At 41.5% G+C, this 27,620-nt stretch overlaps 1 protein-coding gene across 1 annotated transcript in view; it reads left to right on the forward strand.

Annotated features, from left to right (window-relative positions):
• FRY (FRY microtubule binding protein) overlaps positions 1-23,702 on the forward strand; it is a 323,927-nt gene extending 300,225 nt beyond the window's left edge. The window contains exons 53-61 of the mRNA XM_060079899.1: positions 221-379; positions 3,430-3,596; positions 4,767-4,956; positions 8,702-8,851; positions 10,013-10,111; positions 11,972-12,055; positions 18,071-18,181; positions 21,747-21,949; positions 22,588-23,702. Of these exons, the coding sequence (XP_059935882.1) occupies positions 221-379; positions 3,430-3,596; positions 4,767-4,956; positions 8,702-8,851; positions 10,013-10,111; positions 11,972-12,055; positions 18,071-18,181; positions 21,747-21,949; positions 22,588-22,846 (1,422 nt within the window). The 3' untranslated portion in view covers positions 22,847-23,702. The remainder of the gene's footprint in view (positions 1-220; positions 380-3,429; positions 3,597-4,766; positions 4,957-8,701; positions 8,852-10,012; positions 10,112-11,971; positions 12,056-18,070; positions 18,182-21,746; positions 21,950-22,587) is intronic.
• Positions 23,703-27,620: the final 3,918 nt, after the last annotated feature.

Below are 27,620 nucleotides of genomic sequence, written 5' to 3' on the forward strand. Positions count from 1 at the left end.
GGGTTATCTGGAAATAGGGGTGTTTGTTTTTTCAGTGCTGGGCCTTGCCAGCTAGTGTGCTTAAGTTCTAATGACAGTGAAGTATGTATGTTAAACAGTTATTACCTGTCCACAAAAAACTAGCTTGTACACTGGTTTGTACTCTTATGTAAAGAATAATTAGAGCTTTTAAAGAATGGGAACGTCATGCTCTGTTTTATTTCCTATGCTTTCTCAACAGATCATGAATCTCTCCCCTTCTGAGGAGACTCATCCCATGGAACTCACGACCACCTGCGATATGACCCCCGCTGACCCTCATGCCTTTAACACCAGAATGGCTAGCTTTGACGCTTCTCTGACTGATATGAATAATCTTCAGATTTCTGAGGGTTCAAAGGTGAAGAGATTTTGGCAATCGTTGATTGTAGTTTTCTTTAAAAAAAAATGTACTTCCAATTTTCTGAGCATTCTTAGCAGGTTATAAGCGAAGGGACTATCTTTCTTTTCTTTCTTTCTTTTTTGAAGTAGTTGAGTTTGTGCCCCTAAACCTAGGTTTTGAAGTTGCTTTACTCTCACAGACCTGAGTGGCCATCTTCCTATTGGTTGAAGGAGATTTGATTTGAGGTCCTTTTAAAATGAAACATTTTGCATTTTCCATAGAGCACGAACACTGCTCGTGCTTTGCCATTTGATTAATGGCAAAACAAATTGGTATATGTCGGAGACTGCTGAGACTGGGAAACTGCTGTTCTTTGTCATGACTTTTATAAAACAATCTGCTAAGTGAGGTGTGGGTGTATGCATGTATCGGGGGGAAATTTTTTCCTATGTAGGAACCAATTTTACAATCTGTACATTGATTCTGTTCTCGCCTTTGGCAGACTATCAGAATTTTCAATATCAATCACAGTATTATGCACAAAACTGTCCTAGCCAGGCTCTCTGAGGAGAAAAGTAAGTAACGGATATAATTTCCTTATTTAAAAGGTCAGCTTTAAAAAAAAATCTAAAAATGTGTATTTCATTTAAGGTTTATTTTATCAATATTTCCATAAACTACCTTGTCCATAAAACTATCAACTCCCACCCTGTGTTCACATATGTGCCCACATAAATGCCCATTAGTACAGAATTTTATTTTCTTATATTAGAAATACCAAAATAACCTATTGCTGTTAGGATAAAGTTTTCTTTATCTTTAGTTTGGTTATGGTGGTATAAGTTTAAGGAGAAAATGAAACAAAAAAATTTACAAAAGTATATTCTTTCTGATGCTTCTACTAGAAAAATATAATACTGGCTATTCTGTATTCTTTTACAGTGTGCTAAAAAATATGTCTGCGATCTAGCAAAATCTAATCTACTTTAAACCAAGGGCAACCAATGAAACTGCAATCACCTAAAAATAGTGAAGCTTAAAAAATAATTATTTCTAAGACTTCCCCATTGCAAAAGGACTATGATCAGGATTCTTAGAATTAGCAGAGTCCTTTTTTAGCCAAAAAAGGGGCCAGAAAGAAAACTGTCTGAGATTAAAGCCAGAATCTTAATATCAAGAAATAAACTTCATGGAAAGGACATCACAAAATAAATGTGCAGTTATTAGCATTTATTATTTCTCAGTCTTGCAATAGTCATTTTCTCAAGTTTTCTATTTTGAATGCTAAGTTATGTAATTCCTTATACAAAGCATTGCCTAAGGAGTAATATTTGCATGGACTCACAGAGAAATCTATCAAGGAATTCTGTCAAGGAAAGGCTGAGTCTAATTTCTGAAAAGCTATGTCTGTTTTTCACATCAGCTGGGCTTCTGCAATGTTTGATGTATCTGTGATGTTAGAAAGAGAAAATAGAAAATATTTTTATAAGAACTCAGCCCGCCCCTAATACATTACACTAATAACCCAGGCCAGTCAGCAGTCTCGTTGGAACCACTCGTGTTAAAAAGCAGGACGATGTAAATCAACTACACTCCAATACAAATTAATTTTAAAAATAAATAAGTAATAAAATATCGTGCTCTGCCCAACTCATCAGACACAAGAAAGCAGTGACTCTTCTACCCAAATTAAGCTGGTTAACTGCATGGCTATCAACCTAGACAGTTACTGTTTACATTCAAAAATTGGGGTAAAGGATAAATGAGTTTTTAACAACAACACCAAAAATTATATGAAGTGGACCACTAATGAAATTCTAACTGGACAGAAACTAAATATTTTTTTAATGGCAATAGTAAATGTTTTAAAGATAAAAAAATAAAATAAATAAAAAGCATGAAGCAGCAGATATGGATACACCTCTGAAACGCAGTATTTATGAGCAATTCCTTCAAAGACATGAGATAACCTATTTCCCTAACATATCTGTAAACATTTGTAATTTCCCTATTTAATCCTAGACTCAAAATACTAAATGGGCAGCCAGATGTCAACCCACGATAACTCTCTAATTCATATATACATCTATTTCGCCTTGATTTTGTTTTTGTTTTAAGAAAATGACTCACTGAACCACGTATGTGTGATTTCTTCCTCTCCTCTTCTGCTCTGTGATCCAGTTGCCTTCCTTCCTCTCCCGAAGAACAATCAGTTCTCCAGATGATTTCCCCCTGGCCCAGGTTCAAGCCCAGCCTCTTTTTCCATTTGACTTGCTACGTCTTTTTCCTGCCCCTCGGTGATCCCAGATCTGCCTGCCCTAGAGCCCTTTCATCTCGCAGATCATTCTACATTTTATAGCAATGTGAGAGCAACCTCTCATATCTATTATCTTCAAGGGATATTCCCAAGAGTAAAGCATATGCGTATATGGATCTCGGAGGATTTTCAGCATGGAAAGGCCTGTCAACGTGGCAGGCTTGGTGAATAACTCTGGATCACTTGTGAGCACCGCAGACAGTTCTGGAGCCTTTACTATGCCAGGCACTGACAATTCTAAATTCTAGTTTCCATAGGTACTATTGGATGTATTATATAATATATTGGGGAGTTAACTCCAGATGACTTGCTTTAGAAGACTGGGGTTGTACAATGAAAAGAGTTCTGAATCAGAGATGGTGTCTCTAGTCCCAGCTCTGGCTCTGATTATATACCTGACATTAGGCACGTCCTTTTCCCACGTGGAGCAACTGTTTCCTCGTCTATAAAATATGGAGGTTGGACCAGGGGGTCTCTATGGTCTCTTCCAAGTTTAGCATTTTATACTTCATAAGTGTGGGTCAAACATGGTAATCTACTGAGAGCCTCTTTGGGAACTCTCCTGGAAAAGACTGAAAAGAAGATCAAGAAAGAACACTACTTCAGAGAATTCTTGAGTTCAGTTATAGAAATTGACTCTACCGTAGCTAGAAGACAAATGCCCCCAATTTCTATTACTCTCAGGATTGCGGATTTTCCTATGGACAGTCTTACATACTGGGGGGATTCTTTTCTCTCTTTATGCTCCCAGGTCAGCGCTGCCCAGGAGGAGGAGGACACCACCGTGCATGAGGATGATCTCTCCAGCTCCATCAATGAGCTCCCAGCAACTTTCGAATGCAGCGATAGCTTTAGCCTGGATATGACCGAGGCAGAAGAAAAAGGCAGTCGAGCGCTGGACCAGTTTACTCTTGCCAGGTGAACAGTGTACAGGGCACATCGTACTGGCTTCGCTCTAACTCCAGTTAAATGTCAGGCTTGTGCTGCTGGGACTTCCTAACAAAGGAGTCCAAGCGGACATATAACTTGGAGGGCTCTTGGCGGGTGGGAATCATCCAACCCCAGAGCAGGGCCTTATGCAGAACCCATAAAGCCCTAGAGTAACGTAAAAAGCCAGAGGGGAGCCTGGGGACATGGTCCAGGCCTTGTAAGCTTTGAAAATAAGCAAGCTTGGCAAGGCTTGGAAATAAGGAGTTCTTTTCATTTTGAGTTAAAAGACCAGAACAAGAGGCCCCTTATAAGCCAAATACCTACTCTCTTTTTAAGTGGGTGGCTTTCAGCCTCGTGGCTGACATTTCTGAGGAAAAAATATAAAGAGGATAGATTTTTTTAAAACCCCACTAATGTGGCATCTAGAATAAATCACAAATAATAATGCTACGGATTTACTTTAGGAGAAGAAAGTCAGAATCCTAAAATCACTCCTCTGAATGTTGAAAATAAGAATTAAGTAAAAGCTTCTGATGTGGCTGGACAGAGGCCTTCTGTTATGGTGACCCATATCCGTCCATCAGAGAAACAGCTTACGGTGATACCTGGAGAAGAACTTTGACTTTTCACAGTTCGTTCATTCCTCTCTCCTTTCTTTGTTCCTCTCTGTCTCCCCCTGCATTTCTCTTTTTTCATTTCCTTTCCTCTCTCTGCCCTTTTCTTCTGGGCATTTATGTATCTGCACCCACTAACACTGTCCCTCCACAAACGAAAAGTGAAAAGATTCAGAAATTTTCTCATCACTTATTGTATTGAAAAATGAAAAGGACTGCGATGGGCCACAGCACAGGAATGAATGTATCCTGTGTCCGGGAAAGGCTGTCCAGGAAAGTGAGGGACGGTTACTGAAGGCTGAAAGAGGCACCGACTCTATAAAGGAAATCCGAGTGGGAGGAATCCCAGAAATTCTACAGGTGAAAATCCTCTTTTCTGGTGTCAGAAAAGAATCTCGGAGAACCTCTGAATGGGAGCCAGGCTCCCAAAGCGACCCCAGCGGGAGGAGTGGTTAGGATGGGGGCCTCGGGGCGAGAACTAACACAGGCTGGCACAGGGGAGGGGGACGCCACCTCCTGACGCTGCCGCGTGCCTCTGTTCCAGCTTTGGAGACGCGGAGAGGGGAGTCTCGCCGCCGCCCTCGCCCTTCTTCTCGGCCATCCTGGCTGCGTTTCAGCCCGCGGCCTGTGACGACGCGGAGGAGGCGTGGCGCAGTCACGTCAACCAGCTGCTGTGCGACTCGGACGGCTCCTGCGCCGTGTACACGTTCCACGTGTTCTCCTCCTTGTTCAAGGTACGGCGCCCCCGGAGGGGCCTACAGACACGCAGGGGCTGCGGTCTCTTCAGGGAGCCAGCTGGCCTCCAGCTGAAGGGGTTACGTGCCGGGTTTATACTACTTTGTCCTCCTGACGTTCTTCAGTCTCCTCTGACCTCATCCTTTCTCCTCACCCTTCATCTACTCAGCCTTCTCAGGCTGGCACCGTGGAGACGTTGCGCTCAGGGATTCAGGCCGCCGTGCTGTGCCCCTCGCTCCCCCACTCTGGTTTTCACTGGCATCATCAGTCCCAGGCAGGCAGCCAGGTCTTCAGGACCACAGGGTGGCGGCACCTTCTGCCAAGCCCAGCCTCCATCTCTTCTTTCCGCTTAGACCTCTCCTGTCTTTTTAATTCACTGTGTTTTTCCTTGTCTTTTATCTTCCCCCACCATGAAGTCCTTCAACGTGCCAGCCAGTGAAACTTGTCTAGAGGTTGAGCTCTGCTTGAGTATATCACGAGAGAGGCACAGTAACTTAGCTGGACTGAGGGATGGAGCCCTCTGATCACCTTCTGGAAGAGCCATGGGAAAGGCAGGGAAATGAGGAATTATATAAAAAGTGGAAATGAAGAAACTGGGATCATCTGCTTTAAATGATTTCAAATTCAGGGGCTTCCCTGGTGGTGCAGTGGTTGAGAGTCCGCCTGCCAATGCAGGGGACACGGGTTCGTGCCCCGGTCCGGGAAGATCCCACATGCCGCGGAGCGGCTAGGCCTGCGCGTCCGGAGCCTGTGCTCCGCAATGGGAGAGGCCACAACAGTGAGAGGCCCGCGTACCGCAAAAAAAAAAAAAAAAAAAAAAAAAGATTTCAAATTCAGGAAGCCATAGTTTAGTTAACATAAAAGTCAACTTGGATTTTGAGCCTGGAGGCCCTTCCGTTTTTGGAGAAGTATATACCAATAGTACTCATAGCTAGTTTCTCAGTATTCTGAGTGTTATTCATGCTGCTCTCTCTCAAGTTTTTCAATTTACTTTTCGTGAGACCTGTTAGAAACCTGAATGGACAAAAACTAAGGTTCTGTCTGAGATGCACGGGGGGCTGGAGGGACTGTTAGCCTTAAGACAGAAAACAGTGGGCTGCTGAAAGATAAGAATCCAGAAACACCCCAACATTAAGCCAGACTGAAATTTAAAAACAACAACTATCCACAAGCTACCATTTGAGGTAAATTTAATTGTTAAGGATTCAGGAGCAAAGTAATTTATTATATTGTTCTAAAGGCAATTTGTAAATAATGGTTGATAATGTATAAGTTTGGCTGTTGTAGTAATTTTTTCTTATTACAGTTGCTAGATCTACCCTTCATGCTCAATTTTATAGTCCTGAGCAGTACTTTTCCCTCTGCCGAGAACTGTCATCTCCTCTTTTCCCACAGCTGTGCTCTCAGTGACCTGCAAATCCCTGATTGGCTGTCACTTCAGTGAATGACAACTTCCTTTACCTCTTTCTACCCGCCCCCCACACACACACTTGGGATCCCGAGCCAATTGTAGGTGTATCTGTTATACTTGTCACACTTGTGTAGGTGTCTGTCTCCCGGGAGAGGGCAGGTAATGGTGTCTTGCTTTGATTCCCCAGCAGCTGGCACACAGTGGCTCACACACAGTAGCTGCTCAGTAAATGCAGAAAGAATGAATGGGAAAAAAAAAAAAACCTTTTAAATGTAAATCTTAAACATACAGTTTCTGACTTAATGCCAGTACGGCAATAGACTGTCATGTGAGCTGGGACGTGGGGCTGGGCCCTGGGAAGTACATTGGGGTTTGGATTTTTTTCATCAGTGTATTGGATCAATTTCTAAGGAGCTTATCTGCAATAATAATAATACAAATGTGTACCTCCTATTTCAGTTTTTAATATTACATTTAGCTTTAAGAACTTTCTCAGCTACCATTAAATGCTCTGTGATTGAGAGCAACATCGGTAGCCAAATCGGTACTAATCAAATATGCTGAAAATGAAACACATGTCAGACATGCAGTCTGTTAATCTTTCGTCATCTCCTCACCATGGCTGTTTACTGTTTTCTAACGTTTTTCCTGTGAGTCTGGACACCACGTTTCCCTGTATTTGGTTGGATTTTGGACGGGGTAGAGAGCAGGTAATTGCAAAAATAATTCGGTTTTAAAAACAAGGAAATGGTTTCTAAAGGTCCAGCGTGGGTGGCTTTCCAAGTGTCTCAGTCAGTGTATTTCCTTCCTGCTGCTCCTGTGTTAGAATATTGTCATTTGATCACACAGTGTCACCAAATTATATTTTTATATGGAAGTCATATGTGGCTCTGAAGTTCCCTGAAAGATCTAGCTTCTTAGTACAGTAAAAAACAAACCCAGGGACTACCCTGGTGGTCCAGTGGTTAGGACTCCATGCTGCCACTGCAGGGGGCACAGGTTCGATCCCTGATCAGGGAACTAAGATCCTGCAAGCTGCTCAGAATGGCCAAAAAAATTTTTTTAAATACAAAAATGAGCCCAGATCTCACCATATCCTTAAGTAAGATGGAAAGAAACCAAACTATTTGCAGGACCTGGATCCTACTCCCGGCTCTGCCACTCCACTAGCTGGTGACACGTGGCATTTCCTGTTCCTTTCAGCAGCAACATTCTGTCAAGTTTTTTTTTTAATTGCACATAAAACTAAAAACACCATAAAGACATATGTATGTTATGCATTATAGCAAGATTCTCAGAGGTATTAAATAAAAAATAAATAATATGCAACATGGTAGGCATTTTTCTAGTATAACTTGTAAGGAACCAAGAGCCTGCTGCTGTTTTGGGGACCTGCTAATTGCCCCATAACAGGGCAGAGAGGATTTCTCGTGGGTTAGATTCTTCAACTCAAAAGGTACGACATCTCTCTGGGGAAAGCCAGTGCCTACAACCGGAATTATTTTTTGGTTAAATATTTTGTTCCTTTTGTTAAAGATGTTGTGTGTTGGAAGTTGGGGCTAAAAATGTTCTCATTTTGGCACTGACACAGGCCCAGTGAGTCAGATTCTTCCTAATTATGGGTTTTCTTCAGGCAGTATAGGGGGAATAGTAACATTTAGGAAGCATTATAGGTTTATGGGAGGGATGTGAACTTAGCAGTCAAGCTCATCCTTACTCTCTCACTTACTAGTTGCATGACCTTGAGTCCTTTAACCTCTCTTAACCTCAGTTCCTTCACCTGGTTGCGAGGATTGATGAGTTGATGTGTGCAAAGCTATCGGACAGAGTTACAGACTCCTAATCAGAGGCGCTCTCACAGGGAGACAGGTCCCATGGATTTACTCTTCCATTCTTCAGAGGCTTTATGGCCCATGTTAGTGCTCCATCTCGGGGAGCTGTGATCTTGGGAAACAGATTATATCTCACGACCTTTTTCCTCTCACCCACATTGAAGTAATCTCAGAAATTCTCACTCATCTGACAAACACGCTAGGCAGACTCAGGCTGCTGACCGGCGCTGACAATCAGCAAAAAGCAAAGGCAGCATTTATTTAAAAGATGATATGAGCACCCACGCATTGGGAAATGACATTTTAGGAAGAAACTTTGTTCACACTGGGTGATGACTCACTTGACTTAAGACATTCACTCTGCCCCTATCACCCCCCCCACCGCCACTACATGGAGGACCTGTGCTCATTTGATATTTTTATGAAGATTAAAAAATAGTTTTTTCTAGTACAAAAGTTAAAATGTGGCCGTTTACAAATAGTAATTATGTTGCCTTTCAGAATATTCAGAAAAGGTTCTGCTTCCTAACCTGTGATGCGGCCAGTTACCTTGGAGACAACCTCCGGGGCATCGGATCCAAGTTCGTCAGTTCTTCCCAGATGCTCACCTCCTGCTCCGAGTGCCCCACGCTTTTCGTGGACGCCGAGACCGTGAGTATCTCAGGCCTGCTCCTGCGGCAGATGGCCTGCCCAGCTGATGGTGTGGAAACTCAGGGAAGCACACGTGTGTTGTGGTTTGTTTGAAAGACACTCTCAGTGTTTGCGAGCAGTGCTCTGTTGTGCTATGAGTCCCAGAGGCCTGGGCCTGCACGGGAATGGCTGTGCATGGCCAGCCCAAGCCAAGGCAGTCACTGCAGGGAATCAGGAGGGGGTCCCCCTCTGTGCTCCCTTCGCGGCCTTGTCGCTTCTCTCCGATGACTCTTGACTTTGAAGGCTGAGAATATGGTGAGCTAACCCCCCAGAGCGGACCTAGCCAGTCCCCATGATGCCAGGTTGGCTAGGCCAGTGGGTCCCCAGAGGCAACGATGTTACCACTTTCCCCACTTCCAAGAGACTGAATGCCCTCTGGATGGATTTGTCCAGCCTAACTGCAAATGATGAGCTTAAAAGCAGGAGTCCCCAACCCCCAGGCTGTGGACCGGTGCCAGTCTGCAGCCTGTTAGGAACCAGGCCATAGAGCCAGAGGGGGGCGGGCGGGCGAGGGAAGCTCCACCTGCCGCTCCCCACGGCTCACATTACCGCCTGGACCACCCCTCCCCCACCCACCCCACCCCATCTGCGGAAAAATCGTCTTCCACGAAACCGGTCCCTGGTGCCTAAAAGGTTGGGGACCGCTGGTTTAAAGGTTGATTAAAACAGCCCCTGGCTGACTGCTGAATCGTGACTGTATAAATGTAATACTAATGATTTAAAGTGCAGATTAAATACAAAATCAATTTGAAAACCTATTTGGCGGTCTGTCTTCACATTGCTTGGAGTATTACTGGATGAAGACACTAGAGTCCATGCATAAAATGGATGCTGTATCTTAATGTGGGCTTCTGTGGAATACTTGTTAAGATTTGTCCGTCTATACTGATATGGGGAAGATGGATTTTTTCACAGGAGATTTTGATTAGCAGTATCCAATGCAACTGCCACTGATAGTGGAGCTAAATTACAAACTGCACAGCTTATTAAAATGGATGCTACCAACCCCCCGCCCCACACTTTACATCTAAATATACTTCTCTTTTCTCTCTTCATAGGCGTGCCTTTGTCTAGGTGTCTCTCTGGAAGTTGTTTTAACACAAATTATTTTCCTGTCTTTAGCTCCTTTCTTGTGGACTTTTGGACAAGCTCAAGTTCAGTGTTCTGGAACTGCAAGAATATTTGGATACCTACAACAACAGAAAAGAGGCCACCCTCTCAGTAAGCTTTTATGTTTCTGTGCATATACATTTAGTTAAAACCAAATGAACCCAACCACTGTGAGCTCTTGGGAGGCGATGTGATTTACCCAAGAGAGGCTCTTTTGGGAGAAGACAGATTTCATCTATTCTTCTCTGAAGGACTACAGTTCCAACTTAATGGTGACAGAACTGTCAGTACTATGGATTATATAAAAATGATACCTACAAAAGAGAAATTTTTCAGCTTTCGATTTTAGCCCTATAATTTCCCTACCAAGAAATTGGGGAAAGTGGGTATCTGCTTAATATGTCAGTTTATCAACATTATAACTTTTCTTTTCTCAGAAATTTAAAATTGTTAATTACTTCCTTCCAGTGTTCGCCTCACCCAAAACTGGTTGAGACGGATCTCATCTCTCTTTTCCTTTTAACCACTCTCGGTAGCTGCTTCTCCCTGTCTCCATAGTTTCTCTTGGCCTCGGCTCCTGCTCTTTACTTTTTTCTTCCTTCAAAGATGTAAATTGTAAAATGTTAGAGCCAGAAGTGATTCAGAAACCATCCATGCAAACCCCCTGATCTCCAACAACTTCCATGTGTAATTTCCATGGAGCACTTCCTATCATATACCAGTCACTGTAAAAAGAGCATGGATTTTTAAGTCAGGTGGACTTGAGTTCAAATTGCAGCTCAGTTACTTAAGGGTTAGTGACCTTGGGTAAGTTACCTCCTCTCATCTCAGATTCATCATCTATAAGATAGTGATAATAGTAATTAATTTGCAGAACTGTTGTAAGAACATAACGACTATAACAGTCATAGCAGCTGTCATTTCCTGAGTCCTTTCTATGTATCCAACAACCTGATAAGAGTTACATCTCTTAACTTAAATCATGTAATGCTTACAACTGCCCTGGGAGTTGCTATTATTATTCTCATTAGCTAAGAGGTAGCATCGTGGTATTGAAACCCAGGTCTGTGGGATTCAAAGGTCCGTGCTCTTAACCACAACACAATATTGCCTTTAAAATAGAAATAATATATGTAAACTGCCCAGCACGAGTGCATCGTACATAGAAGATATTCATTCTAAAGTTACTGGGTTTTTGTTTCTTGTTGTTATCTCATGACCTGTCAGAGAGAGCTCTGACATTCTACTGCAACAATTCCCCTTGTCTTCTATTTCTGTGGCTCTTTCGCTGTCACTGATTTCCAGCTTCTCAGTCATCAGTTAATAAAAGTAATCCTTTCATTCTGGTTGGTGAACGAGCCAGTCTTTTGATGTCAAGTGTGAGTTTCCATTCTTCAGTGCTTATTGTTTTCTGCCCAAAGGTTCCTTTCACATCTATACTGGTTACTAGTCCAGATACTTAAGACCGGCAGAATCTTTAAATAGCTGGGCTATTACTATAATAGCCTTTCTTACAGTGAAATAGACCTGCCTCCGAGAAGCCACCTGAAAATAACAGAGAAGAAGGTGTGCCGTGAGTCAGGGTGCGTTGTCCAGGATGACCCAGCCTGCGAGGAAGTGTTGGACCTGTCTCCTAACCTCAGTCGTATGAAAGGTTTCTAACCATATGTGAATTTAATCTATACATAAATTTGGAATGGTCTGGTGAGACCATTCTTCAGGGTGATACATCACAACACTGAAATGATAAATGTTGAAATTTTTAAATGACCATCACTGAACCCATCTAAGCAGATATTTTAATTTCAAATTATTAATCTTTAACCAAAAAGTTTTCCAAAAGTCGTTACATAAAAATTTTATTTTCCTGTGATTAGAAGCTTAATCTATTTTTCCTGACAGAATTGACTGTAAAAACATCCTTAGGACGTCACTGAATTTACCTATGTCTGTATCTCTTTCTGACAACAGTGGCTTGCAAACTGTAAGGCAACGTTTGCAGGAGGATCAAGAGATGGAGTAATTACCTGTCAACCAGGGGACTCAGAAGAAAAGGTAATAAAAGCCCGTTAGAGTTTATCTTTTCTGTGCTCTGACTTTGTGTGTTGGTGTTGATCTACCCAAGAAGCGTGGAACTTGAAAAAGGAAGAGGCAGAATGGGTCATCCCATACATTCACACGACACCTCTAGAGTAAGAAAGAATGACATTCGCGCCAAGCATGACTGTGTTGATGGGATTTGGGACGGGGCGGTCTTCTTTTTGGAAAAGTAGAAGTATGAAAATAACCTTTCTGCTGGACACTAACTATACTAACCATTTCCTAATAAATCTATTCTTCATTCAGAATATAAAACCAAATGTCATTACTTCTTCACTGAACCACTTAGTTCCTTCAATGAAGAAAGTCTTTGTTGACCTTTCAGCAATCACTCAGGCTTTTTTTTTTTCCCTCATTTAGAATTGCTTTAAGTACACACCTCAGACCAGCTGGCTTATAAACGTACGTCATATTGTAAAGGAAACTGGGCAGAAAAGTGTGAACAGATTAAGATCATTCAATTCTGCAGTTACTCCTGTGACCCCCGTGGTGGGTACAACAGTGAATTCTGCCCCGGGTGGAGCTTCTGATCTGTTCAGGGAGATGGACGTTAACCAACAGTCATACACGTGTAAACCGTGACAAGCGCCATTAAGGAAAGGAAGGAACAATAAAGCTGTGAAAGAATACAGCAAGAGAACCTGGCCTACCAGGAGGGCAGTTCTGGGATGGCTTCTCCACAGAGTGCCATCTAAGTGGAGATCTCGGCTCTGAGCTAGAGTGCAGAGGGGTGGGTGGAGAGCCTGTGTGAAGGTCCTGAGGCAGGAGGGAACCTGGCCCTTTCCAAGGACTGACGAGAGCCTGTGGGGCTGGGCATGTAGACAGTGACAGGGAGAAAAGTTTAAGTCTGAAGAAGCTGCACAAGCCAGACCGTGCAGGGCTTTGGGTGCTTGTCTTAACAGCAATGGTGGGCAATTAAAAGTTGTAACAGGTGGGTGTGATCAGAGCGGGGCTCGCCCACTCTCCTGTGGAAATGGACTGAAGTGGGCAAGCATGGATTTGGGAAGACAAGTTAGGGGGCTGCTGATGGGTCTAGGCAGAGAGGTCACCTTGTAATTACATTGTCACACCTAGAAAAGCATGTTAGAGTGTGCATCCTTCAGAGGATGAGAAATTGTTTTCAGGGTGGGCCTTGAGGAGAAATGACAGTGTCAGTCCATCTCAATATTGATCTTATATCCAGAGTTGGAAGAGAGATTATTTTTCTGATTAGAGCTATCATTTGGCTTCCATCCCAAAGCAAAACCCAACAAATGTTTGACCTCAGAGCACTGCTTACCCTCCATTGATTCACTCCAGCTCTCTTTTTTAAGTCAGATTCTCTATCTTCTGGAATAGTTTGATGTTGCCAATTATTCTGAGCATTCTTTCAAATCTTTGAAAGAATCTGAGATTCTTTCAAATCTTTGAAAGATATTCATGACCAAGGTCCAAAAAACTACTCAACAAATATAATGCAATAGTCATGAATGTGTCAGAGCCAAGTGATTTAAGCAACAGGTGAGTACATACTGTACCCACCTGCTTAGGAGATTACATGGATCTATGTAATACTGAGTAGGAAAGCTTCAACATTTGGCTAGATTTTCTAAATTTTATCCAATTTAGTTTAAACCAGTGACTTTCAGAGATTAAACACGATGAAAATTATAGTTAATATAGTATACTGTGACTTCTCTTCTGACATGTCGAAAATTTCTCAGATTTTTACCTAACTGGCTACATCATAAGCAAAGAACTGGCTTCAGAGCAGAATACAGAGAAACAAGAATGGTTATGCTACTTTTTTTTTTAACATCTTTATTGGAGTATAATTGCTTTACAATGCTGTGTCAGCCTCTGCTTTATACCAAAGTGAATCAGTCACACATATACATATGTCCCCATATCTCTTCCCTCTTGCGTCTCCCTCCCTCCCACCTCCCTATCCCACCCCTCTAGGTTGTCACAAAGCACCAAGCTGATCTCCCTGTGCTATGCGGCTGCCTCCCACTAGCTATCTACCTTACATTTGGTAGTGTATATATGTCCATACCGCTCTCTCACTTCGTTCCAGCTTACCCTTCCCCCTCCCTGTATCCTCAAGTCCATTCTCTAGTAGGTCTGCATCTTTACTACCGACTTGCCCCTAGGTTCTTCTGACCATTTTTTTTTCTTTTTTAGATTCCACATATATGTGTGAGCATATGGTATTTGTTCTTCTCTTTCTGGCTTACTTCACTCTGTATGACAGTCTCTAGGTCCATCCACCTCACTACAAATAACTCAGTTTTGTTCCTTTTTATGGCTGAGTAACAGTCCATTGTATATATGTGCCACATCTTCTTTATCCATTCATCTGTTGATGGACACTTAGATTGCTTCCATGGCCTGGCTATTGTAAATAGAGCTGCAATGAACATTTTGGTACATGACTCTTTTTGAATTATGGTTTTCTCAGGGTATATGCCCAGTCGTGGGATTGCTGGGTCGTATGGTAGTTCTATTTGTAGTTTTTTAAGGAACCTCCATACTGTTCTCCATAGTGGCTGTATCAATTTACATTCCCACCAACAGTGCAAGAGGGTTCCCTTTTCTCCACACCCTCTCCAGCATTTATTCTTTGTACATTTTTTGATGATGGCCATTCTGACTGATGTGAGATGATTATCTCATTGTAGTTTTGATTTGCATTTCTCTAATGATTAATGATGTTGAGCATTCTTTCATGTGTTTGTTGGCAATCTGTATATCTTCTTTGGAGGAATGTCTATTTAGGTCTTCTGCCCATTTTTGGATTGGGTTGTTTGTTTTTTTGATATTGAGCTGCTTGAGTTGCTTGTATGTTTTGGAGATTAATCCTTTGTCAGTTGCTTCATTTGCAAATATATTCTCCCATTCTGAGGGTTGTCTTTTCTTCTTGTTTATGGTTTCCTTTGCTGTGCAAAAGCTTTTAACTTGGGCTTCCCTGGTGGCGCAGTGGTTGAGAGTCCGCCTGCCGATGCAGGGGACACGGGTTCATGCCCCGGTCCTGGAAGATCCCACATGCTGCGGAGCGGCTGGGCCCGTGAGCCATGGCCCCTGAGCCTGTGCGTCTGGAGCCTGTGCTCCACAACGGGAGAGGCCACAACAGTGAGAGGCCCTCATACCGCAAAAAAAAAAAAAAAAAAAAAAAAACTTCTAGCACAGTTAAAGTTTTCTTGAAAATAGTAAATACCTCGGGTTGTGTAATCTGTAACATGGCCCAGTTACAAATTTACTAGACTAACATCAGTTCTAGATTACTTTTAGAAATTGTCTACTGGGGAAAAAATTATAAAAACTAAAATGTAAGATTACTTGTCATATCTCACACTTGTTTGGGAGTATAAAGACAGTGTTCAGTCCTTTGAAGTAACAACATCTAGCAGTCCTGTAAAATATTCTCAACGTGGAAGGCCATCTGACTCTAAAGAAAATGCCACTTAGATTGTTAATTATATCCTATGCTAACTGGATAGTCATAGTGTAGTAGATATGAAGCCAAACATATTAAAGACTCTGCCTTAACTTAGCAATAGTGTAATTTGTTTGGGGCTGTAGTTCTTTCAGATTAATCAGTTGGTCTCCTCACAGTTTTACTATGTTTACTATGTTACTATTCACATTTAAACACTAAAATCTTCAAGCAATATAAGTTTTCACTTACAGTCTCTAAGACTGACAAAGTCTAAATGAACTAATCAGAGAACCTAAAAGATCACAAATTATGTTTTTTCAATGACATGTTTCCCATTAGAGCTTGTTTTTAACTGGACTGCTGTGCATGTTGAATGGGTACAACATTTGCAACCATTTATCACGTTGGGGCAAGCGATGCTAATACGGCTGACGGCTGACGGTTCTGCTCTTAGAAGAGGGCCGTGCTTTCTGTTGCATGCATTACACTGACCCTGTACTTTCTTTCCTTTCCTTTGTTTCCTGTGCCATGCTTGCTGTGTAGCAAATGGAATCTCTTGCAGTAAGTTAACTTTCTTTCATACTCTTTGTCCATTTAGGCATGGACCCATAACAATCTTATTTTTACTGTTACTATTATATCTCTTAGCATGTTTTCCCTTTTTTGTTTCATTTTCTTTTATTTGGTAGACTGAGACATGTAGTTTATTAGCATTCTGGGCTGCTTTCCTCCCAAAGTAGAAACCTATGTTGCTATGAACTCTCATGTTATCACTAGAATATTTTTAGAAACAACTACCATTATCTGACACTTAGAAAAGTCAGAGTTTTCATAGCTAGGTTCCACCCTAAATTGTGAAAGGTAACATTTTGTTTTTAAACAATACTTTTTTTGTCTGAGAGCCTCTGGCAGTTGTCTTTTATACCAGATTTTGAAAAGGTTTCCACAAAGGCAAGTTTAAATTATCATAAATGTGTTACTAAAACAACCAAACATCTAGTTTGGGTTAGCAAATGAGTGTAGCTGCTTCTCTACACTTAGGCTGGTTACCAGCATGGAGAGATCAAATAAATCTAAGTAGAATTGTTTTTTCCCCCTAAGGGCCAGGGAGAGAGGAGAAAGAAAACTCCACCCATCATGGTCTTAGCATGAACTTTAGTCACTTTTAAAATTAGGGTCAAGGGCTTCCCTGGTGGCGCAGTGGTTGAGAGTCCGCCTGCCGATGCAGGGGACGCGGGTTCGTGCCCCGGTCTGGGAAAGTCCCACATGCCGCGGAGCGGCTGGGCCCGTGAGCCATGGCCGTTGGGCCTGTGCGTCCGGAGCCTGTGCTCCGCGACGGGAGAGGCCACAACAGTGAGAGGCCCATATACCGCAAAAAAATAAATAAATAAATAAAATTAGGGTCAAGAGTATGTTAATAATACTATTAATGGAATATGCTTCCTAAAAATCTAAATTTAAATGCTTGTCATTTCTCTCCTTAAACTGATTTGGGGGGAACAATTTTAAGTCACTTCAGTGGCTCTCAGTTCTTATTGAGTTCTTTATAGCCCATTAGTGAAAGAAAGGCCTATTTATCCTTACTTCACCACATTTGAAAACTGAACAGTGAAGTGTTTGGTTTAAGCCACATATCTCACCCACTTTCAGTGGTGACTGCTGAGCCATTAAATTCTATCTAGTGAAGGCTGTCCTTTTCCTCTAGCAGAATCCCATCTGCTACCTAGGAGCTAACCCTTTCTTGGGATAAAACAGGCAAAGTTTAGAGGCCATTGAGCAGATACAGCTCAAAGAGTACTATGATCACTGGTGTTGGAATTACTCATGGTTTATTCTTCCCTTGCAGTACATGTAAGCTATATAATGAAAACATTTTCAATTCCAGAGGTGTCTGTAGAGCTCCAGGGCCATTTTGTGTGCATATTTTTTAACATTCTTTCCACAGAAAGTTTTGCATGCTTTCATGATTTCTCCTTTTTGTAAGCATTTTGGGCCCTTTTTATATCGCTTTAATTCAACAAATTTGTTGAGCACTGAGTAGAAGCATCATCATTAAACCTGATGCAGCACCTTAGACAGTCACGTGACTCTTGTGTCTGCACTGACTTTAGGATGAGTGCCGACACCCTAAATGGCAGCCAGACTTGTCACAAGGAATAACCTCCCAAGTGTCTGCTGGATTTATAACTTTAACACCTAGAGCCACTTAATGCTGTGCCTTTCAAATGTACTTTTAATAAAAAGAAACTGTGTTGAAAGATGTATAGCTTATAAAAATTAAGACAACTACAGCTATAATTTGTAGCTATTAAACCTGTAATTTAATTGGCAAATATAATGGAAATTTGGCAGTTCATTAAGTCCCTTGATAGCTAGCTACTACTTTCTAATTAGTCATCCTCCAGGAGCTGTTTTATTTAGAATGGTAACAACTAGTTATGGTTCCTTGATTTAAAAAAAAAAAAAGGTGCCTTAGTCTCCACTAAGATTTCACTTACTATACAAGAATGACCCTTAATAACTCTTTCTTCCCATGCAAATTCTCTCTTTAGCAACTGGAACTGTGTCAGAGGTTGTATAAGCTACACTTCCAGCTGCTGCTGCTTTTTCAGTCGTACTGTAAGCTCATCGGCCAGGTGCACGAAGTCAGCTCCATGCCAGAGGTGAGCCTGCCCACTCCCGACCCCAGGTCCTGCCATGAGTATCACTGCTTTCCTTTTGTTCTCCCTCCTGCCAGTTGATAAATGTCCAAGTGATTTTGTTCCCACATAATCCTTTCACTCAAACACAAGTCTTAAATACCAGTGTCTTATATTTATTTCCGTGCTCATGTGGCAGTGCCAGGACTAGGGTGAGGCAAGTGACACCTGGACACAAAATACAAGGACGACCTTGAGGGTGAGCCCCTCCCTGAATGCTGTGCCCAGGGCCTCACTTGCCTCCCCCTGGCCCTGTGTCTGGGGATCCTTATTTGAAAAAGCTCCTTGTGTTACGGTTTTTCTTACCTCTAGCTGTTCATACTTGATCCTACATTGAGGTATAAAGGAAATAACTACATGATGTTTGATTCTCTTCAGCTTCCCTGCTCTGCTTAGCATCTGGATGCATTAATATTTTTAATGTAAAAGGTAAAGTAACTTGAGCATACAGCTTCTGAGTGAGCCAAATTTTTCCTAGACTTGAAAAACTACTACTGCAGTGTAGTAGATGAAATAGTGGTGGCGTACACTGGATATTGTGGAAGCTCAGGGTGAGTGCCTAGTTCATCTGGAGACAAGGAGGTTGAAAGAGGAAACTTTCTGGAGGAGGTCACACCTGATTCTTAAAGGATGAGTTAGAATTAGATGAAGTGGGGGGTAAGGAGGAATGTTCCAGTAAGAAACAACAGCGTGGGCATAAACATGGTAGTGAGAAAGAGAAAGGAACTACAAGTACGGGCAGTTGAGGATTGCTAGACTATAAAATGCAAACCAAAAGTAATGATGGACAAAGGCGGAAGAGATAAGTGAGGTGAGATCACGCAAGAGCTGCACCTGTGAGTATTTTAGTTAGATCTTCACGGCAGGGATGTGGAGGGTGGATTTGGTGACAGCTAGACTGGAGACAGACAGACCAGTCAGTTACGAGGCCATGGAAATAGCTCAGATAAGAGGTGAGAGTTTGAACTAGGACAGAAGTGCTAAGTAAGGAGAGGGAGGAAACGTGGGAGATATTTTAGGACAAAAGGTCACTGAAACTGATTGGGTTGTGGGGGGAAGAGAGGGAGGAGTGGCGGACGATGCTCAGGTCCCCTCTCAGATGAACTATGTAACCACAGTGCCACAGCTAAGAGAGGGATGTCAGAGGAGGCCTGAGACAATTGTACATCCACAGCTCCTGCCTGCTCGTCAGTGACCAACTCTGCCTGCTAGATCCCATCTTGCATGTAGTTAAATACAAGGATCTGCTGCTAAAGGTGCAGATGTGCTAACTGTCAGGGAACAGTCATGAGTCCATGAAACAATCCCATTGCAAGCAGCGGAGTGAGGATGGAACCCAGAAACCTCATGTCTGAGTTGGAGGTAGGGGAGGAGGAGACAGAATGACAGCCATTTAACCATAGTTATTACTCAGTGTGGAAAAAAGGAAAGTGACTATAGTTTTTAAATATACAGTTCGCCCTTGAACAACATGAGTCTGAACTGTGAGTCCACTTACATATGTGGATTTTTTCAATAAATATATTGGAAATTTGAAAAATCTCGCAAACATACCTAGAAATAGATATGTCGTGACTGCATAAAATATACATAGACATACATATAATATACAAAATATGTATTAATGGACTGTGTGTTATCAGTAAGGCTTCCGGTCAACAGGAGGCTATTAGTAGTTAAGTTCTAGGGGTGGGGGGGGCAAAGTTAGACTGTGCCCCTAACCCCGAGTTGTTCAAGGGTCAACTGTCCTTTCACAGATCCCAATTTCAAGGGAGACAGGAGTCAGACATCTTTGTTTATGAAGAGCTCTTCACAAACGAGTTTTCCTCCACAGAATCACAAATTATCAGATAAAAGAAGACAGTTGATGACTGGGATTTGCCCCATTGTCAAGATAAGCTTTGCTCTTCTGTAAAGTAGGAACCGAAACCTCAGTCCATTCTTTGCTCCAAAACTAGAGGACAGTGCACATGCAATTCACATGTCATTTTCCATATTAAAAAAGTAATTCATGTTTCACTTAAGAGTAGTAAATTACATGTTGCATACTGTGTGTGTGTATATAATTATTTAAAATCTAATAAATTTAAAGTGAATTTTTCCCTAATTATTTTAAATCTAGGTAAGTTTTAAATACTTTACACACACATAATTTAAAACTTAACCTAGATTTAAAATAAGAAATTCACTTTCACACTTAAAAACTATATGTCTAGGGCCTCCCTGGTGGCGCAAGTGGTTGAGAGTCCGCCTGCCGATGCAGGGGATACGGGTTCGTGCCCCGGTCTGGGAGGATCCCATATGCCGCGGAGCAGCTGGGCCCGTGAGCCATGGCCGCTGAGCCTGCGCGTCCGGAGCCTGCGCGTCCGGAGCCTGTGCTCCGCAACGGGGGAGGCCACAACAGTGAGAGGCCCGCATACCGCAAAAAAAAAAAAAAAAAAAACTATATGTCTAAGACACTCTAACAACTTATGTAAAAGGATTACCTCCTTGAATTTTGAACCTGGCGCTGGGGTACAGAGTTGTATTTAATCGGCATCTGTGTGAAGACAGTCCTTGAGGGCTTCAGTTCTATACCTTGTACAGTGAGCAAGCTGGGAATGAAGACAGGTAAAGATGCTGGGTAAATGAACTTTTCAAAGAAACTGGGCCTCCTCAGCTTACATGACAAAGGGAAACAAAAAAACCTTTAAATTAATCTCAGTTTCTTTTAAATGCTCTTGAGGTCAAACTGCAAAAGAGCTGTCTCCCGCTCTACACTTTGGAGGCCCTAAGAAGTGACACAGGTTCTCTTTACGATTTACTTTTTAACAACTCAGAATCTTTTGGTTCCAGTAATTCTGAGGGAAAATCTCTCTTACCTGTAACATGAATACTAACATTACATTGAGATTTTTCCTCCTCCCTCTTAAAATTATGTCTTTCATCTTTTCCCGTGGCATAGGAGTAGGGAGAAAAGTTTATTCTTCAAACAGCATCTGTGTTCATAATTAAATTTATTGGGCACTTTCGTGCCAAGCTGTTTGTTTAACCTTTAAAATAACCTGAGAGGTGGGTAATTTGTACCAAGCTGTTTGTTTAACCTTTAAAATAACCTGAGAGGTGGGTAATATCTTCAATCTCACAGATGATAAAACTAAGGCGCATAAAAGTTTGGTTACTTGACTATGCAGTAGTCAAGAATGCAGAACTGGCATCTAATAAACCCAGCTTTAGCCAACTCCCGCGCCTGTTCCCTTGTGCATTTTACTTCTATGTATGCCCTTCTGCTTAAATAGACGACATTTTAAAAGGAGTTGATCTTTTATATAAGGAGAGCATCCCAACTGTTGATATAGTTGAATACAACGCATTCAGCCCCATAACCCTACATATACCACGCAGTACGGTTTCATCTGTCTTATTTTAGTTTACCGAGATATTAAGCTTCTGCTTAACCAGACCTCATACAGTCAAATTGTTTTTTACTTTGGGGATGTAAAATCCAGCCTGCAACTAAATACAGTAAAAATACTTTTTTTTTTAACAGCTGCTAAATATGTCCAGGGAACTGAGTGACCTAAAGAAAAACCTGAAGGAGGCTACTGCAGCCATCACAGCTGACCCTCTCTACATAGAGGGGGTGTGGTCTGAGCCGACCTTCACGTCCACTGAAGCAGCCATCCAGTCCATGCTCGAGTGCTTGAAGAACAACGAACTTGGCAAGGCTTTACGGCAAATCCGGGAATGCAGGTGATGCTACTATTTCTATTTAGAGACGGTTAAAGGAAATGCATGCCTAATAGTTAGTTACTTTGTCATGGTTGGGGACTAAATCACTACGGAAGGAACACCGAGATGTTTATATAAACCCTTCTCAGATGCTTCCCATTACCATGCCAGAAACATCAGATTTCAGGACTTATTGTTTGAAGTGTTGGTTTCGGTTCTGGTCATCTCTAAAATGTTCAAACGCTTCAAAGTATATGCCAACATAATTTTAAAACTAATTATTTGAATGTAGCCTCTTTGGGTTTTTTCTTCCTACATTTTGATAGTATATTCACATTCATTGTAACCAGAATGCTATAGCAAATAAATATTTTAAGATTATGGGATTCCATTCTGATATTTTTTTACTTTAGATATTTTATCAAAACCAATAATATTCAATATTCTAAAACTGATCATGTGATGTCTGCACAACTCTGAATATTACTAAAAAAGCCACAGAACTATATATTTTAGATAGCTGAATTGTATAGTTTGTGAATTATATCTCAACAAAAGCTTTTGTATTAAAAGCAATTTTCTTATACTAATAAAGACTCATAACCTCTCAAACTTGTGAATAATAGTGCCTCTAATCTGCTCTTCTTTTCTGACTGCAGAAGTCTGTGGCCCAATGACATCTTTGGAAGCAGCTCTGACGATGAAGTCCAGACACTACTGAATATTTATTTCCGTCATCAAACTCTGGGACAAACAGGTACTTACGCACTGGTGGGGTCTAACCAGAGCCTGACCGAGATCTGCACCAAACTGATGGAGCTGAACATGGAGATCCGGGACATGATCCGCAGGGCCCAGAGCTACCGGGTCCTCACCGCTTTCCTTCCAGACTCCAGTGTTTCCGGCACTAGTCTCTGACAGGAGCCTTCCATCCCCCATGGGTGCCAAGCTGGGGGTGCTGCCATGCTGGGGTGACGTCATTCAGTGTCTTCTCAGCCTTCAAAAGGCTTGGTCAGACTGTTCTCCCTCTTGTTACCTGTAGTACTTTTTCTAAAGAGGATGGCAGAACTTCCCACGTGTAGCAATACTATAAGAAACAAGGTAGCATAGGACATTCTGGAACAGCCTCCATCCGTCATGCTGTGTGGCACATATGTGTTATTTTACTGAGCAAATGCAACTCACTACTGAAGATGTGACTTCCATTGCATACCAAAGCCGACTACTCTGAACAGTACCTTCCTTTCTAGAAACAATTTTAGATTGGCAAAAGTGCAATGTTTTCTTTGCTAAAAATATTTTATATTCTAAAACTTGTACATTCTTTCCTTTTTTTTTTTTCTTTGTTTGGTGGGCTGAGGAAGGGGCAGGCAGAATGAAGCTGGCCACTGCAAACTGTAAGACGGTCAAAAGCTGACAGCCTGTATATATGAAAAGGGAATTGTAAATGGACAATTTAATGTACACTGAAATTTGAATACAATTACTGTATCTAAAAGGAGCTGCTAGGAAGTACCTTTCTTATGTTGCTAGGCTACTGTTTCGAAAGCCCTGGATCTCTTTGCAGGGGTCTGTGATTAGGACCCTCGCACCAAAAATGGTCCAGAGAGACCTTTTTTTAAAGGATCTTGGCTGCTTTTTACTATAAGGTTGCTTTTATGAGCATATTTATACTACAGAATGATGAGTGTTAATTTTAACCAACTTGGCCATTTTGTAGAAAAAAGTTAAAGACATTCAACATTATAAATTCCAAGTCTTTCTTTCCACCTGTTACGCATGCATATTTTAATATTCGTTTGGATAGCTGGAAGTAGAATCTTAATGGTAAAATATGAATTGTTACTTTGTTTCTTAAGAAATGTCATTTTATTTGTAATATATATGTAAAGGGCCATTCTTAAGTTTTCTCCTTAAACTTAATGCTGTCAAGTGTTAGCTGTGTGCATGTAAACCTGTTGCACATTAGAAACATATTCAAAGTTTATCTGTGTAACTTATTCACTCTGTAAATACATTTAAAGTTTTTGTGATGTAATCTCGGTTAATATTCTGTTCAGAACTTCCTTTAGACTAAAAGAAAAAAATACATATTGACCACAGGTTTTATTTCTGCTTAATGAAGGTTTTTGCCGTTGACACATTTATAGTTTTGTGTCTGGGTTGCCACGGTGACAACTCCAAGGGGTGCCACACTCATATGTGTTCCATGAATGGCAGCCAGTGGGGTTGTGAGGCAGTACAGTGACCCTGAGGAGCAGGAGGCCTCTGTAACCTCTTGAAGTGGACACCAAAGAGTGTGACCCTCAACCAGTGCTCACTGTGATCAAAGAGAGAAATCAGAGAAGAATCAGAGAAGAACAAGAGCTCGAATTGTCCATAACCTATCATTAGGTTGTCATCCTTAAAATTTTGAAATAGACCCATAATGATCAGGAAAAAGTAGTAAGAATTTTGTTCTTTCACCAAAACCCATCTATTCTTCACCCCACTCAAAAAACAGAGTCATGGACACATAACAATCTAATCTCTATGGTCTTCCTACTCATACTTCTTAGATTAACAAATATAACTTGCTTTCCTAACATGCACCAACTAAATCATAAGTAGTAATTTTCTAGAAGTACCCTGCGACAGAGCCTGACCCAAGATTTTTTTAATGTTACCATAGGTACAACTATTCACTCATCTTAAAGACTTTCTGGACATTGCTGTCAACATACTCTTCTGATGATTTTCACCTTACCATAAAGATGATTCTCCATGATGTGTAGAAAAGAAACTGAATCACAATCTCTCTGAAAAAAAGTCTTACATAATGCAGGTCTCTGTGGTTAACAACACTAGCCAACTCTCAGAGTTCTGCTGGGACCCACAGTAGAAAGGACTGACTGGTTGTGACTGATTTTTCCACCATGGCCTCTTATCCAGCAAAGAACCACCATGATGGGTTACTCTTTTAAAAAATGGAGATTTCAGTAATATAATCTGTAGTCATGGGAAGTAATGGTTTTTTTTCTGTTTATTTTTTTAAAAAACAGATTTGTTAATGTGAAAGATTTCTTCTACTTTTCCACTATTTCTTAACCTTCTCTCCCTTGAGTATAAAAGAAAGGCCCTTTGAAGCTGCAGACCTGCCCCGTTTGAGCCCAACAATCAATGACTTCAGAGCTGCAGTCCAATCTCCTTGGGTATTGTGTTGTGCCTCTGTTACTGAAGTGTTAATTTTCACTTCACAAGGAACAGGGATGGCGAAGAGAGGAGAGGTAGAGCTATCCACCCAAAGGAGAGGGCAGATGTCTAACAGATGTTTCTGGGGTAAGAGAAATACCTCCTCATACCTCCATGCTTTCTAGTTCCAAAACATGATACACTTTACCCACGGGCATAAAACAATTCATACAGGTGCACTGCAACTTAGACATAACTTGATTAAAATTGTAGTGTCCAAATCGAGTATTTTAGAAAAAGCACCATACATTTTAGAGGCATGCGAATGTCTTATTCTCACAAATAGGTGAGACCGTTAATATGTTAGTACAGCTGTGAAATAAGGATGCTTGTAACTTAGCACTGCGCCTGCACACATGTCCACAAACATGCACAGAGTTAGGTCTTAAGGCTCTTCAGGTTCCAAATCCTAATGCTGTTCTTTTCAGTGAATTGCAAATTACAGAAACAAGCGGGGAGCATCTAGGGAGGGGAACAAGCAGGGGTGCCCAGAGAGGTCATTGAAGCTCTGCACACTTTCCCCAAGCCCTGCCCTACACAGCTGTTCCACATGGATGTTCATCTGTGTCTTATATCCTTTAAGAACAAACCAGTAACAGTATTATCATTTAAGACAAATTCCTTTCAGAAGCTTGGTGTTATCCTCACTACAGTCTTGCTGCTCAAAGCACACAGACCAATATTAGCTACCTCTTCTGGGAGCCTGGAAGAAACACAGACTCTCAGGTCCTACTGCAGACCTAAAGATTTAGAATCTGCATTTTGACAGAACCCTCAGAGAGATCCCCAGAAAGATGGGAGAGTAGAAGGACCTGAGCTCACCCATCTCATGAAAACACCAAAATCAAAACTAACAGCTGAACGACCATCGACAAAAATGACTGGAACCTACCAAAAAGATAATCAACTTCCAAAGACAAAAAAGAAGCCACAATGAGACGGTAGGAGGATTGCATTCGCGATATAATCAAATCCCATACCCACCAGCTGGGCGACCCCCAAGCTGTAAAATAATCATATTGCAGTGAGAGTTCTGAGCCCCAGGTCAGGCTCCCTACTATCGGGATATGGAATTGGGAGGAGGAGCCCCCAGAGCATTTGGCTTTGAAGGTCAGAGGGGCTTGATCGCAGAAACTCCACAGAACTGGGGGAAACAGAAATGTCACTCTTGGGCACACACAAGATTTCATGTGCACTGGGACCCAGTGGAAAAAGCAGTGACTTCATAAGAGCCTGGGCAACACCTACCTGCTGATCTTGGAGAGTGTCCTGGAGAGGCAGGAGTTGGCTGTAGCTCACTGTGGGGACAAACTTAGCCACTGGGGACAGACACCAAAACCAACGGGAACTACGAACCTGCAGCCTGCAAAAAAGAGACCCCAAACACAGTAATATAAGCAAAATGAGAAGACAGAAAAACACACAGCAGGTGAAGGAGCAAGATAACCCACCAGACCTAACAAATTAAGAGGAAATAGGCAGTCTACCTGAAAAAGACTTCAGAATAATGATAGTAAACTGATACAAAATCTTGGAAATAGAATAGACAAAATTCAAGAAACATTTCACAAGGACCTAGAAGAACTAAAGATGAAACAAGCAATGATGAACAACACAATAAATGAAATTAAAAATACTCTTGATGGGATCAATAGCAGAATAACTGAGGCAGAAGAACGGATAAGTGACCTGGAAGATAAAATAGTGGAAATAACTACTGCAGAGCAGAATAAAGAAAAAAGAATGAAAAGAACTGAGGATAGTCTCAGAGACCTCTGGGACAACATTAAACGCACCAACATTGGAATTATAGGGGTTCCAGAAGAAGAAGAGAAAAAGAAAGGGACTGAGAAAATATTTGAAGAGATTATAGTTGAAAACTTCCCTAATATAGGAAAGGGAATAGTTAATCAAGTCCAGGAGGCACAGGGAGTCACATATAGAATAAATCCAAAGAGAAATACACCAAGACACATATTAATCAAACTGTCAAAAATTAAATACAAAGAAAACATATTAAAAGCAGCAAGGGAAAAGCAACAAATAACACACAAGGGAATACCCATAAGGTTAACAGCTCATCTTTCAACAGAAACTCTGCAAGCCAGAAGGGACTGGCAGGACATATTTAAAGTGATGAAGGAGAAAAACCTGCAACCAAGATTACTCTACCCAGCAAGGATCTCATTCAGATTTGATGGAGAAATTAAAACCTTTACAGACAAGCAAAAGCTGAGAGAGTTCAGCACCACCAAACCAGCTTTACAACAAATGCTAAAGGAACTTCTCTAGGCAAGAAACAAAACAGAAGGAAAAGACCTACAATAACGAACCCAAAACAATTAAGAAAATGGGAATAGGAACATATATATTGATAATTACCTTAAATGTAAATGGACTAAATGCTGCCACCAAAAGACACAGATTGGCTGAATGGATACAAAAACAAGACCCATATATA

Source organism: Mesoplodon densirostris, chromosome 17 (genome assembly GCF_025265405.1).
Source record: "Mesoplodon densirostris isolate mMesDen1 chromosome 17, mMesDen1 primary haplotype, whole genome shotgun sequence".
NCBI classification, from domain to species: Eukaryota; Metazoa; Chordata; class Mammalia; order Artiodactyla; family Ziphiidae; genus Mesoplodon; species Mesoplodon densirostris.